At 32.5% G+C, this 13,866-nt stretch overlaps 1 protein-coding gene across 3 annotated transcripts in view; it reads right to left on the bottom strand.

Annotated features, from left to right (window-relative positions):
- The window catches only part of LOC115890214 (serine/threonine-protein kinase N), a 61,433-nt gene that overhangs the window by 38,777 nt on the left and 8,790 nt on the right, over positions 1-13,866 (bottom strand). For all 3 annotated transcript variants that reach the window (XM_030910380.1, XM_030910379.1, XM_030910381.1), the window contains exons 2-5: positions 9,802-9,923; positions 8,976-9,193; positions 5,365-5,591; positions 2,167-2,397 (exon numbers count right to left, since the gene is read on the bottom strand). In XM_030910380.1, coding sequence (XP_030766240.1) covers positions 2,167-2,397; positions 5,365-5,591; positions 8,976-9,193; positions 9,802-9,923 — 798 coding nt within the window. The remainder of the gene's footprint in view (positions 1-2,166; positions 2,398-5,364; positions 5,592-8,975; positions 9,194-9,801; positions 9,924-13,866) is intronic.

Raw genomic sequence — 13,866 nt, 5'->3', positions numbered from 1 at the left:
ATTAAGTACATAATAGTTATTTAAATGTCAAATAATATTATTGAAACAAGTGCCAAGTTTTATTTTTAATTAAGAAAAAAATTAATCAAGAATGTATAAACGTTTTGTTTTCAAAAAAAAAATTATCTTAAAAACGTGAAACCTCAATTTAGAATAAAATGATCGAAGAATGAAATAAAATTTTATAGCCCTGGGTCAAATCGAAATAAAGTAAGTGTATGAAGTAAGTTAGCCTGAATATCTGTTGGTAATTTAATAATATTCTGTTGTTTAAAAATAATCTGTTGGCCGGCGAATGACGGTATTTTTTTATATACTAACAATATTGCCGGCGGCAGCGGTTGTTTAGCCAGTGCGTTTTTTAATTAAGTACTTTCGTATTTTCTAAAATTTAGAACAGCTTGTAAAAAATGCAACACATGTTATTTTACACACCTGCACATGACTATCCAGCCTACGCAAAAAGTAAAAGTAAAAAGTGTCTTTTATCGCTGCCATTTGTCGTCATTTTGGCCGTCGCACAGAACATATTTAAGAAGCCCAGCCACAGATATTATGTAAGCGATAATGTCAAAACACCAACAAAGTTAAAACAGATCGGGTCGAGCTGATAAAAGAAAGGTTTAGTGTCTGTTAAGAATGACGCTGTTGCTATTCCTATAAACAAACAAACTATTCTTAGACCGCATCTGAACGAAACACCGATTGCGATCCTATTGTATCTCCTGGCAACAGTTCAGGATTCACATTTGAGACGCCTTAATTTTGTGTCGCTATAATAAAATATTAATTACATACACAGTTGTACAGAATTTTCAGACATTAAATGCAGACTTATCTATTGGAGTTAAAAAAAATAAATGTAGGACTTCTGGACAGTCAGAAAGCCAAGAAGAAAATATAAGTTTACTTTTTTAATGGAACACTCTGTACATTTTTTTTGTGAAAGATATTTTTTCTCCAAATTTGTGTGAACCGTTTTACTGCAACTGTTACCAAACAAAAGATAGAAAGTATGATAGCACTATACATTTTTTATTTCAATTATTATTAGCAATTTATCATCAAGGTGCATCGTTTCTTGATAGTTTATTTTTTTATTCATCTCAATAATTTTTTTTAGAGATATTGGCTTTTGAAGAAGACTATAACAATTCAACAGTAGTTTTGTTGACCAAACCAAATCGAACTTTCGCCAAAATAGAAACATTTTGTTTTCCCTTGTATAATAGACAGAAAAGAAACTTTAATTTTTAATTTAAAAGTCAAATAATCATACTTTAATATACATGAAAATTTTCAAGGTGTCCGTTTTTCGTACCCACCTGTATATTATCTTAAGCAATGTGAGGGTTTTACTGTGCAGAAAATGATGAAATGAATAACTTTCACTACTATATCATGCAATCTATTTTAAAAACACCTAGGCTAGAGTAAAAAAAAATAACTCACAGTACTCACCTCTATGATTATTTAGCTCCAAACCAAAAAACTGCACCTAAAGATCCCTGTAATCGAAAGTTATAATAGTTCGGGCGCCAAAATACAGATGGCGCCACAGACAAACTATTCAAAATAACGACCAAAGACATCAAATAAAAATACGTATATTATATACTACTGTCAAATTGCACATTTAAGGTAGATTTTCATGCGTCCAATATCCGACGATACGGTCATACCATGTTAATTTTATTGGTTGAATTTAAACTTTGATTGGTTATAAAATACAATCAAATTTGGAGAGCATGAAATCATCCGCCACTTTTGAATACGCAAGTTTTGTAAAAAAATATTGTTTATTGCTATTAATTAACATAAAGTTCAGTAAATCAAAAATTATGACATAAACGTGGTTTTTTCAACTTTTCGATCGTTTCTAATAAAAATAAATGGCACATTTAAATGTGTACAAATTATAGACGCGTGTGACGAATTTGTAGAGAACTTAATTCTCAACAATTTCTGTATAAGAAATATTTTTCGTATAGCGTATAGTTCACTAGTAGAAATTCGAACATTGCCAACACAAAAGTGAGGTTAGATAACAACTGTCAAAACGACTTTCATAGTACGAAAAGTGACGTGAAAACACTATGACGAATCAGAGCGCCATCAGATGACAGTATCGACGGATGACGGATGCACGTAACGCCACCTTTATACCTCAGATAGAGCTTTCCTGTCACTGCGTTCCTTGTTGCCATTCTGCAGTAGTTTTATCACATTTTTGGCACCTTCTACCACAGCAGCTTCAACTCTTAATCGGTGTTTCAAGTCTTCTATCCTTTCTTCCAAAGCTGGCTCTAAATCTACGTTGTTGAATTCATTACCGTTAGATGTCAGGTCGTGTACAGAGCCAATCGTTCTGGACTTTGAACCTATGTCATGTTTCATCTGGAAAAAAAATATCAGAGATCTTTGAATCAAAAGATTAGGGAAGGAATATAATGTTATCCCTGTATTCAGGTATTAGAGATGGAATCTACATCATAAAACGTTTGAATTTGATCAATCAATTTTGAAATTCACTCAGCATTAAGTATTTAAAGTAATCGCAAAACAATTTCCGATGCACGTGATCAACTTTGAGTGACAAGCGATGGCGACAGCGCTGCCAGATTGTGATGAATTTATGGATTTTTTAAGACTTTATTTTTAATTTAATAATTAATATTTTAGTAATTAATTTATTTATTAACAGTAGTCACTAACACTCACAGTAGCAATAATTAAATTTAAGGCAGCAGCTACTAGCTACAAATCGAAATAAGTAGAAATAACTTTGAAAGCGTTCAAAATAGTTAATCAGGGAAGTTACAAGCTCTTTGCTTCGACTGTTTAAATGCTTCGGCATATTTTCGACACACAATTTCAAGAAATGCAATACAAAATCTCGAAAATTTAGTTCTTAAAAGAACTATTTGTGCTTAAAAGTACAATTCTTAAAAAAACTATAAAAATAGGCAAAAAACGAGAATTACTCACAAAGATTCAACAACTACACGATATTATACAAAATAATGACTGACATTGTGATAATTGTCAAATAATAAACGACAACCTTGCTGATCGCGGCGCAATGTGACCAACATGGCGATAATAAAAATCCCTTTAACTAATTTTTGCAGCTTTTATCTAAATAAAGTATCTGTTACAATCATTTGGCTCTATGAAGTAAAATGAAGAGCTGCAAGGTGTCTTAAATTATACAACAAATTTAAACATTTTTGGCAAATCTTCATTTAGTCAGGTTTATAGGCTTTAGTGTCAATTTCAATATGATTGATGATGTACAGGGTGTCCCATTTTGGTTGAAATCATACGGTATCTCCACTATTAGTGAAGATAGAAAGATGCAGTTTGCACAAACCTGTCTCACTTTTTTGTCAAACGAAAGATGCTGTAAACAAAATTTTATAACTCTCTTTGTTTCTTTTTGAACATTTTGCAATTTGGGACGAGAAGGTAAAATCTGTCTATTGGAGAACTTTTTACGGTGAAAACAGTGGCGTAGTCTGTTATTCTACGAAAATAATATTTTCGAAGATATGAACTGCAGTTATTTAAGTTTTCTTAAATGGAACACCCTGTATATTTATAAATTTTACCAATCCCAAATAAAAGTTTAATGTGTGTATGACTATTTTAGTAAATACCATTTTGATTTTTATGCTATTTATCACGGCCTACTAATAAAAAATGATATATTTTAAATATTGAAGTAAATAGGTGAAAATATAGAGTGATATATATTTTTGAGAAGCTCATAGCAAGACGGATCATATGATTTATAAATATACAGGGTGTTCCATTTGAAAAAACATAACTTTAGTTGATATTTTTAAAAATATTTTTTCCGTACAAAAACAGATTACGCCACTGTATTCTACGTAAAAAGTTCTACAAGAATCAGTTTTCACATTTTCGATATCATCCACAATAACGGAGATGCGGGGGCAGTCCCGAATTGGAAAATTTTCGAAAAGACCCTGTAGCCCAGGAACGAAGGGAGCTATGAAAATTTTGTTTACAGCATCTTTCGTTTGACAAAAAAGTGGGACAGGTTTGTGCAAACCGCATCCTCCTATCTTTACCAATAACCGAGATACCGTATGATTTCAACCAAAATGGGACACCCTGTACAAGGTGGGTCAAATTCGACGTTTTTAAATGGAAACACCCTTTTCTATAGGAGTTAGACAAAAACTAATATCGGTGTCTGGAGCTCAATTTTTGTCAAAAACATGATGGTAAAAACCGCATATCGATATCTGCAATAAAAATAAATAGCAAACCAAGACATGAGATTTTGTTACAGGTGTTCGACATATCAACCTTATATCTGTTATGGACAGACAGGGCAGTTTTTGAACATTTCTCGCGGAATTCATTAACTCAGTAGGGGTGAAAGATACCCTTTCATAACTGCTAAGTATTTTTAATTCTTGTCTAGATTATACGGAAGAATAAGGAACCTTTATTCGCAAATATATCCATAGGATTAGATCCATGGGCTCTAAGTCAGGCGGCCTCGACGGCCAACGGTTGGGATCTTGGTTCGCTATCCAATTATTCTTGAAATTGGCTGCAAAAATTTGCTAATAACTTCGTTCAGAGGCGGTGCGTCGTCTTGCTGGAAAAAAATATGTTTTCGAGTTCCATTAAGGGCATATCATTAATAAGGGGTTCAAAGTTTACTAGTTAAAAATAGCGAACTTTTAAAAATTCTGTATTTCGAAGGGATTATAACAAAATATCAAGTGCTATATTTTGGAAAGGTAATTTTAAATTGTTTACAATTAATTAAAAATATAGAGGGTGTCCCAAATAAAAAGTCAATTTTTCTGTTGATAACTCTTAAATTATTAATGTTAAAAAAATTATACTTAAACCATTAAATTCTACGTAAAAAGGTGCTTTGGAAATGTTTTCATAGAAATACAAAATTTTCCATAACAAAAAAGTTACAGCGATTTGTTAAAAATGCACATAACACCCCGTAACTCCCAAACGGTAACAGATATTGATATGCGGTTTTCACCATCATATTTTTGATGAAAATTGAGCTCCAGACACCGATATTAGTTTTCGTCTATCTCCTATAGAAAAGGGTGTTTCCATTTAAAGCGTCGAATTTGACCCAACCTGTACATTGGAAAATGTTTTGCGATTACCATACCTATTTTTTCTTGCATTTTCGCTTATATTTACAACTTGCCAAAAATATGAATTAAAACATGAGGCCCCAATGCAAATTAAATGGCCTAAATAAATAATAATAATAATAATAGCCATAGATAATGATAGTCACGTCAAAAAATATAATCTAGTGTTTGTCAAAAGCTAAGAATTCGTCATTACCTTTGTTATTTTCATCCTCAAATATTCGATCTTCTTTTTGGAATCTTGCAACATCTGTTGCGCCTCCATCACCAGTTTCTTGTCCCTGGAAGCGATGCTCTGGAGCATGTTCTCCGCGCCCTGTTTCACCTTCAGCTCGATGTTGAGCTGTTTTTCCAGGTTTTCTATCCGACTCAGGTGGTTGGGACTGATCTTGTCATTGTGACCTGTCAATCGGTGTAACGAATCTAGAGTAATAACGAGAAAATATTGTTAGAACTGTTCCTTAAAATATTGGGAATATTGGTAAGGCTTGGCAACGCCGCAATCACGCTAGCTTGTGAAAGTAAAGACTGTTCAGCCATCGTTCACCGTTACGTCATCATTATATTTGTCAAATATGAGTTTTAGGGTGTGTCTGAGATCAGTTCATATTGTTTTTAAAAAAATTAAGTATGTTGGGCAACGGGCCCAGCTACGTCGAAACACCGGTTCCCATTAGAACACCGAAGTTAAGCGACGCATGGCGATACTAGTGGATGGACGGGTGACCGGTTCGAAACTCTGTATCGTGCTGTTGTCCAAAGGTAAAAGTGTAAAATCTATTGACACATAATCTTTTGAAAATCGACAACTAAAATATGAACCATCCCTGGACACAAACGGTGCATTGTGAGGCAGGAAATAGTAGAGAGAAACAAGCCTTATAACATAGTACAACATTTTAATGAACAGTGCTTTCCATAAAATCAATAAGATGAAAAATATACGAAATAAAATAAATGTACCGATTTCTTTCGAAAATCGACATCTATGAAAATATGAACCCTTCCTGGACACAAACGGTATATTGTGAGACAGGAAATTGTAGAGAAAAACAAGCCGTATAACATAGGATACAACATTTTAATGAACAGTGCTTTCCATAAAATCAATAAAATGAAAAATATACGAAATAAAATAAATGTACCGATTTCTTTCGAAAATCGACATCTATGAAAATATGAACCCTTCCTGGACACAAACGGCACATTGTGAGACAGGAAATTGTAGAGAGAAACAAGCCCTATAACATAGGATACAACATTTTAATGAACAGTGCTTTCCATAAAATCAATAAAATGAAAAATATACGAAATAATATACATGTTCTGATTTCTTTCGAAAATCGACATCTATGAAACTATGAACCCTTCCTGGACACAAACGGTACATTGTGAGACAGGAAATTGTAGAGAGAAACAAGCCCTATAACATAGGATACAACATTTTAATGAACAGTGCTTTCCATAAAATCAATAAAATGAAAAATATACGAAATAATATACATGTTCTGATTTCTTTCGAAAATCGACATCTATGAAACTATGAACCCTTCCTGGAGACAAACGGTACATTGTGAGACAGGAAATTGTAGAGAGAAACAAGCCCTATAACATAGGATACAACATTTTAATGAACAGTGATTTCCATAAAATCAATAAAATGAAAATATGAACCTTTCCTTATTTATTATTATTCCTTATAGTTTTTTTAAGAATTGTACTTCGATTTAGACACTTGCCAGTTGGTAGCCATTATCATGATATGGCCGAGGACCGCGGTTCGGATTCCGCGTAAACAAAGTAAGCCCCGTCCAGATTAGCCCTGGCAGCAAAAAGGAGACATTAACTTGAAAACTAGAATTAAGTATGTTCCTATATCTGATTGAGCGAGTTTCGTTTTTTTTTCGGCATTTATTAATTTTTTCTTGAACTCTTTCATCAGTTACGATCCCTTTAATTCCAATCCTTTGGACTGTTGAAATTCCTATTCCTAGAGCACCAGCAACTCGCTATATTATTTTAAAACGCTATCAATTTGTATTTTACATAGGAATATTACACCCTTGCATTGTACTTACTTCATCTATGTTCTACCAGCGCACAGTGCTTCGAACATATAGCTCTAGAGGACAAAAATGCAAAACTTCTCTTTTATTGTAGGTAATTTATTCAAACTAGGTTTATTTGACACAAATGATGAGTACTCTCATTGTACTAAATGATGATGTTCTTAGTCCCACGTTTATGAAAAAAAATCTTATAAATAATAAAAATGTGGCAGCTGTGTTCCATCTAAGGAAATAATAATTTATAGTATGAAAACGGTGTAAGTAATAAATAAATCCCTGTGATAAAAAAGAATATGAATAACATTAGAACATGATTCCTACAATATAAGCCAATATAATATAAAAATGTTTTTCTTTAATGAAAAAGAAACATTAATGCTATATTTAATTAAAAAAAAAACAAGATACTATAAATTTACATTAGGACAACAAAATGCATAGATCGTAACTACTCTGATTCAGAAGAATCACTGCTGACAGAATCTTCCAAATTTATAGTATCCAAATCACAGGTAGATGAAATATCCGCACATATAAGATATTTCTGTACATCATTTTCAAATATGTTACTTTTTCGCGTTGTTACTGTTCTTTTTGTTGGTATGAGGGGTTCGGATGTTAATAGTTACCTCTTTAATAGACCATATCAATATATTATTTTTTCGTTTTCTTGGGTATGAGGTTTTATAATAAATTGAAAGATGGAAACTTTTTATGCGACGTTTCGCTCCAAAATAGTGGGCTTTTTCAGGCACAAATGGTCTCATTTGAGTGGAATGTTCATCAATATCTAATAAAGAACACATTTTTTGAAATACAAATAATTTTGAGTTCTTGTCCTTATGATCAAGCCAAGTATTAACCAGATCGGCATTGCTTGTCAATTTTACTCCATCTGAAAAGTATTATAAAATAAAGTTCGTCGCAAGCAGACGCAGGTGAACTATACAAAAATTAAAAGTGTATGAATATGACAACAAAAATATTCAATAAATACGATATGTTTTGATATGTTTTTTAAATGCCTTTTTGAAGTTTGAAAACGTAAAATTTTTATACCCATTTAAGAATCATTTTAAAAAATAAATAAAAACTAAACAATCACGAACTTGTTTAGAAATAAATTTAAAGTACATACCTTGTTTAACAATATCCATAGTGGCTTTCAATTAAGTACGTACTAACTCGTTTACGTTTAACTCCGTATACAGAACTACTATAAACGTTATTCTTTTCATTGATATAAGATAATGATCGCAAAATTTATTTTTAGTAAAAATATTTGCTAACAAAAAAACGCTGTTTATGAAAAATAATATACAGGATGGTTGAACATTGCTATAAGTATAAAATTACATATTAGTAAATTTTAACTTTTTTTTCGATTTTTATCCATGGGACGAAGCACTGTGCAGCGTCTCTTTCTTGAGAAAAATAATTTATAAGCTTAGCAATGAGCTCTTGTTCGTTTTGGTTAAACATCTGAGGCATTTTTGCAATAAAAATAATTGAATTTTGTTTTACAGCAACGATCAAATTTTAATTTTGACATTGATCGATGTCCGTCAATAAAATTATAACTCCAAATCAAACGACAATGACAATTACTAAAAAGAATATGCAGTAATTTACGAAATGCCGTAATGACGTCACCGATCTCTTTCATCTGGTTGGCAAGTCGACAAAATAATATGCCGTGACGTTGAACGAAGGAAAAAAGACGATGATTGGTGCTTACCTCCGTTCGATGACAACAAGGGATTGGTTGCCGGTGACGTCTGTCCCTGTGACAGAATGATCTGCGACTCCAACTCGCTGAGTTCATTTTTCAGTTCCGTCAATTTAAAATTCGAATTTTTCACTATTGTGTTCACGTGACTGAGCGATTTCCGGTCGGTGGATACGCCCCTGAGCTTTTCGGCGCCCTCTTTGATTTTCAGTTCTTTGCGAATTTCCCTGCAATAAGAAATATAAACATTGTAAACGTGTAAACAACAAATGATGATGTTACGCCTTATAGAATACCTTGGAGGCACGTAGGTACAGTACTTCTGTCCGTTCTATAGCTACGGGGTATCCGTGAGAGGGGAAACGATATTCTCTCGATGTTTTTCGTAAAAAATTAGACGACGCGTCCCATCAATAAAAATTCAACAAATTTGCAAGTAGCCAATAAAATGAGTGGGGGAGCGATTTGCGGTGACGTACTCGTCAAGTCGACGAATAAAATATATTATTGTTTATTTAAATGTTTTTTGTCCGCATTCCTTTCATAGACAGATCCGGCAGACGTACTGTATAGTACTGTATAGTAACAAATACTTTTTTTTCGTGTAACAAATAATTTTATACGCGTAAAAATAGTTTTTTACGTGTAAAAAATTAATATTCTTCGGAAATATTCGAAATTGTTAAACTTTTAAGGTGGCATTTTGAACAGCATCAAATTGCGCAACTTTGCGCTATTTAACCAACATTATATCTCTTCTAGTTTCCGAGATCCCAACGATGAAGCTCGAATTTTTGGGACACCCTGTACATAATGAATGATTTTATATACCTACCTTCTTATAATGTCCTTGAGTTCTTCTAGCTTTCCCTGTAACTGTAAATCGCTCAGATTGTCCGTAGGAAGACCGTATTTGTGGGACAGCTCGTAAACTACAGGGTGTTTGATGTAATCCCCCTGAAAGAAAAATAAAAAAAAACATTAATCGAGAATTTTGTTAATGTATATTATTTAAAAAGTCTAAACACGAATAAAATTGCTTTTCAACAATATAATTATGACGTTACTATACCTAAACCTTTATGTAAAAAACCAAATAAATTATGCTTGTCCAAGCGTTTTCCCGAAAGACTAACCGTTTTTAAATAACAAATATTCTAATATTGATTGCGTTTTCACCCTCTTGGAATTCGAGAAACCCCTCCTTATCTAACCTCTACACCCCACAGTCAATCCGTTTGCCAAAAATCAGCTTGAAACACACTGTATAAATTTATAAAAATCTTAAAATATGTAAAACAACAAAATAAAATATTTAAAAATATACGTGTTTAAGAGTTTTTCCGAAAAACTCACCGGTTTTTAACTAAAAAATATTTTAATATTTGAGAGATAGTTTCACCCCCTTAGAATTCGAGTTTCGAAAAATCCCTTCTTCTCGAACCTCTACACCCTAAAGCCAATCCGTTTTCCAAAAAATCAGCTTTTTACGTCAAGCGCTTTAAGCAGGATCGTGATTAATCAATGACCTGATTTTTCGAAACACCCTATATACATTTTTAAAAATCTTAAAATATGTAAAAAACAAAATAAAATATACGTGTTTAAGCGTTTTTTCGGAAACTTGACCGTTTTTTAAATAAAAAATATTGTAATATTTGACGGGTGGTTTCACCCTCTTGGAACTGGAATTTCGAAAATTCCCTTCTTATCGAACCTCTACACCCTAGAATCAACCTGTATGCCAAAATTGAGCTTCTTACGTTGAGTGGTTTGAGCAGGATCGTGATTAATCAGTAAGTCAGTCACTTAAGGATTTTATATATTAGTATAGATTTATTATCTCAAAAAATGTTATAGGTTAGTATAATAAAAAAATTACGATATATGAAAGTAGTTTCCAAAAATATAATAATATACCGGGTGTTCCATTTAAATTAACAAAAAACTAAGTACCACTTTTAAAATGAAACGGCAACATTGCCTTTATGTAAAAATCCAAATTTTCACAAGAAAAATATCGGCGGTTCTCCATAAACGTCTAAATGATGTGAATCACCCTCTATATGTAAATTGGAGACAGCAAATCGTGTCGCCTTGTTGAAAAAGTATTTTTAGCACAAGGATTATTTGGGACAATAAAATGTGGATAGAAAATTTCGAAAAATGTGCATGTGTAACGAACTAAAACACGCGTTTCCAAATTTGAAACAGAATGTCATTGAATAGTCGAAATATTTTCCAGTAAACCCACCACTGAATAGAAATTATTTTTAAATTTACTGAGCCGATGATTGGTGTTATAATTTTCTTTATGATGGCTTGTTGAAAAATTTGGTTTTAAGTTTAATTTAAAAGGAGACACCCCAGTAAAGACTGTTCAGGCATCGTTCATCGTTACGTCATCATTATTTGTCAAATAATATGGGTTTTAGGGTGTGTCTGAGATCAGTTCATGTTGTTTAAAATGTTTTAAGTTCGTTCCTATATTACTGATTGAACGAGTTCCGTTTTTTTTCGGCATTTCTTCATTTTTTCTTGAACTCTTCATCAGACAATCCCTTTAATTCCAATCCTTTGGACTATTGAAATTCCTATTTTTGAAGCATCAGCAACTCGCTATATTATTTTAAAACGCTATCAATTTGTATTTTACATAGGAATGGAATATTACACCTTTGCATTGTACTTACTTCATATACGGCGTCCACGGGCAAGAGAGAGTGTTCTACCAGCGTCTCTTTCTCGAGAAAAATAATTTATAAGCTTAGCAATGAGCTCTGGTTCATTTTCGTTAAATCTCTGAGGCATTTTTGCAATAAAAAAAATTGGAATTTTGTTTTACAGCAACAATCAAACTTTAATTTTGACATTGATCGATGTCCGTCAATAAAATCATAACCCCAAATCAAATGACAATGACAATTACTAAAAAGAATATGCAGCAATTTACGAAATGCCTTAATGACGTCATCAATTTCTTTCATCTGGTTGACAAGTGATTGAGTGAGTTCGGCAAAATATATTACGAGAAGTTGAACGATGGTTGAACATTCTATACATATTTCTTTGTTTCACAAACAACCATACTAATATACATTAAAGAATATATCTTCCTACGTAAAAGTAATCGTAATATGAACAAACAATGTTCCACATCATCTGATAAATAACCAATTTTATCACATTAATATCAGACCGATAAAATTATGTCTGTAAACTGTATAATGGTTTATTGGCTGCATTTACGCAATGGAGGTAGAAATACGAACATCCCGTTGAGTCACGCATGGAAAACTCAATGAAAATACCGAATAGATAAAATAATTGATAAGAAAACAAAAAAACAGCTCCAGAGTACCTAGATCCATCCTGGCATTCAGTAGTTCTATTTTTTTTGCTGTTTGAAATATCAAACACTGGAAAAATATCACTCAGTATATCCGCTATTTTGGTAACAGCGTTGCAAGGCTTTCTGTGTAGAAAGAACAGTCATTTTGACATATTTTTTCGTGTTTTCAATATTTTTTTCTAATATCTTACATATCCTTCTTCTATTTTTAGACAACATTTCAATCTGATTAATCTTCCATACAAAACATAATGTGTATATCATTTGACAGCTCAAAAAATAATTTCAGCCTTGTCCGATGTTTTCTCTTATATTTCAATCTCAATATCATATCGCTGCAAATAGAGGCAAAAGCAGCTGTCAAAAGTACAAACAACCCGTTAAAACGCCGGGTTATATTCGTAATGTCGCAGTCTTACCGTCGTGCAAGACCACAATAGACCTAAAAATAGATTCTTGGGACGATATTGATTACGAACAGCGTGCGAGAGTATGCTGAAGCCACTGAAAAGCATTATTTACTTAAAATTAGGTTAAAAAATGGAGATTTCTCAAATACAATATCTGCCAACAATAATGGATCACGGGACATATAATAATAAACAGTGAGTCGAAATATAATGCGGTCTAAGGTCGACAGGAAACTAACCTCTGTAAAACCGTCTTAGATACTGGCCCTGAGACTGTATAATGAGTCATAACTCAAGAAAGGGAAACACAAGAGATCTACAAGATTTGTCAACGCTTAATAGATTTTAACGGGAATATACAGGGTGTCCCAGAAATAAGTGCAACTATTTTAAGGGGTGGTAGATCTCGATAAAAAACACATTATCTCTTTATCGTTTTTCAAATAAGTCCAAAATAACGGAGTTATTTTACTTTGAAAATTTCCAAAAAAAATGATTTTTTGCTAAAATTTTGAGGACCACTGGATTTTCTTATCATTATTAATTTACCTATGTTGCCATATTATATGCTATAATATTATATTATCAAGAAATTATGTTTTTTATCTAAAAACTAAAAAAAATTCGAGTTTTCGAATTTTAAATTTTTTTTTATCGCGAAAAAAACCTCATGGCATTATTTCTGGGATACCTTGTATAAGTAAAGATTAAAACTGCTCTATTGAGAGTAAAAAAAAATATAAATCCTCCCACATTGGTTTCTCTTTTAAGTCCGACCGTCCCATTTCCCATAACGAGGCGGTTCGAGACCTCTTAACAACGTATTTTTTTCTCTGGTACTGAGCAGTACTCGGCATTGTGCCGTCATTATCGACTCGGGACGAAACAACAATGGTTTTTCACACGTACCACGGTCGATATTTACATTATAAACCGCGAAAATGGGACAAGCAAGAGAAATAAAAATCCCATTCAAGAAAACAATCTAAGAAATGTTTGAAAGTAAAGTTAAAAACACATAATTCTATAAAAGTTTGAAAGAATTATAAAAATAGATTTTTAAAATGTTGTGGTTCTGATATACCTACATAGATATTGGGGTTAGAATTTGAATAATGCTTTCGCTTTCCTAGTCTAT

This window comes from Sitophilus oryzae, unplaced genomic scaffold, assembly GCF_002938485.1.
Source record: "Sitophilus oryzae breed Bouriz unplaced genomic scaffold, Soryzae_2.0 scaffold_85_pilon_pilon, whole genome shotgun sequence".
Classification (NCBI taxonomy): Eukaryota; Metazoa; Arthropoda; class Insecta; order Coleoptera; family Curculionidae; genus Sitophilus; species Sitophilus oryzae.
Note: the sequence above shows the minus strand (reverse complement) of the source record. Positions and strands in the feature narration are given on the sequence as shown.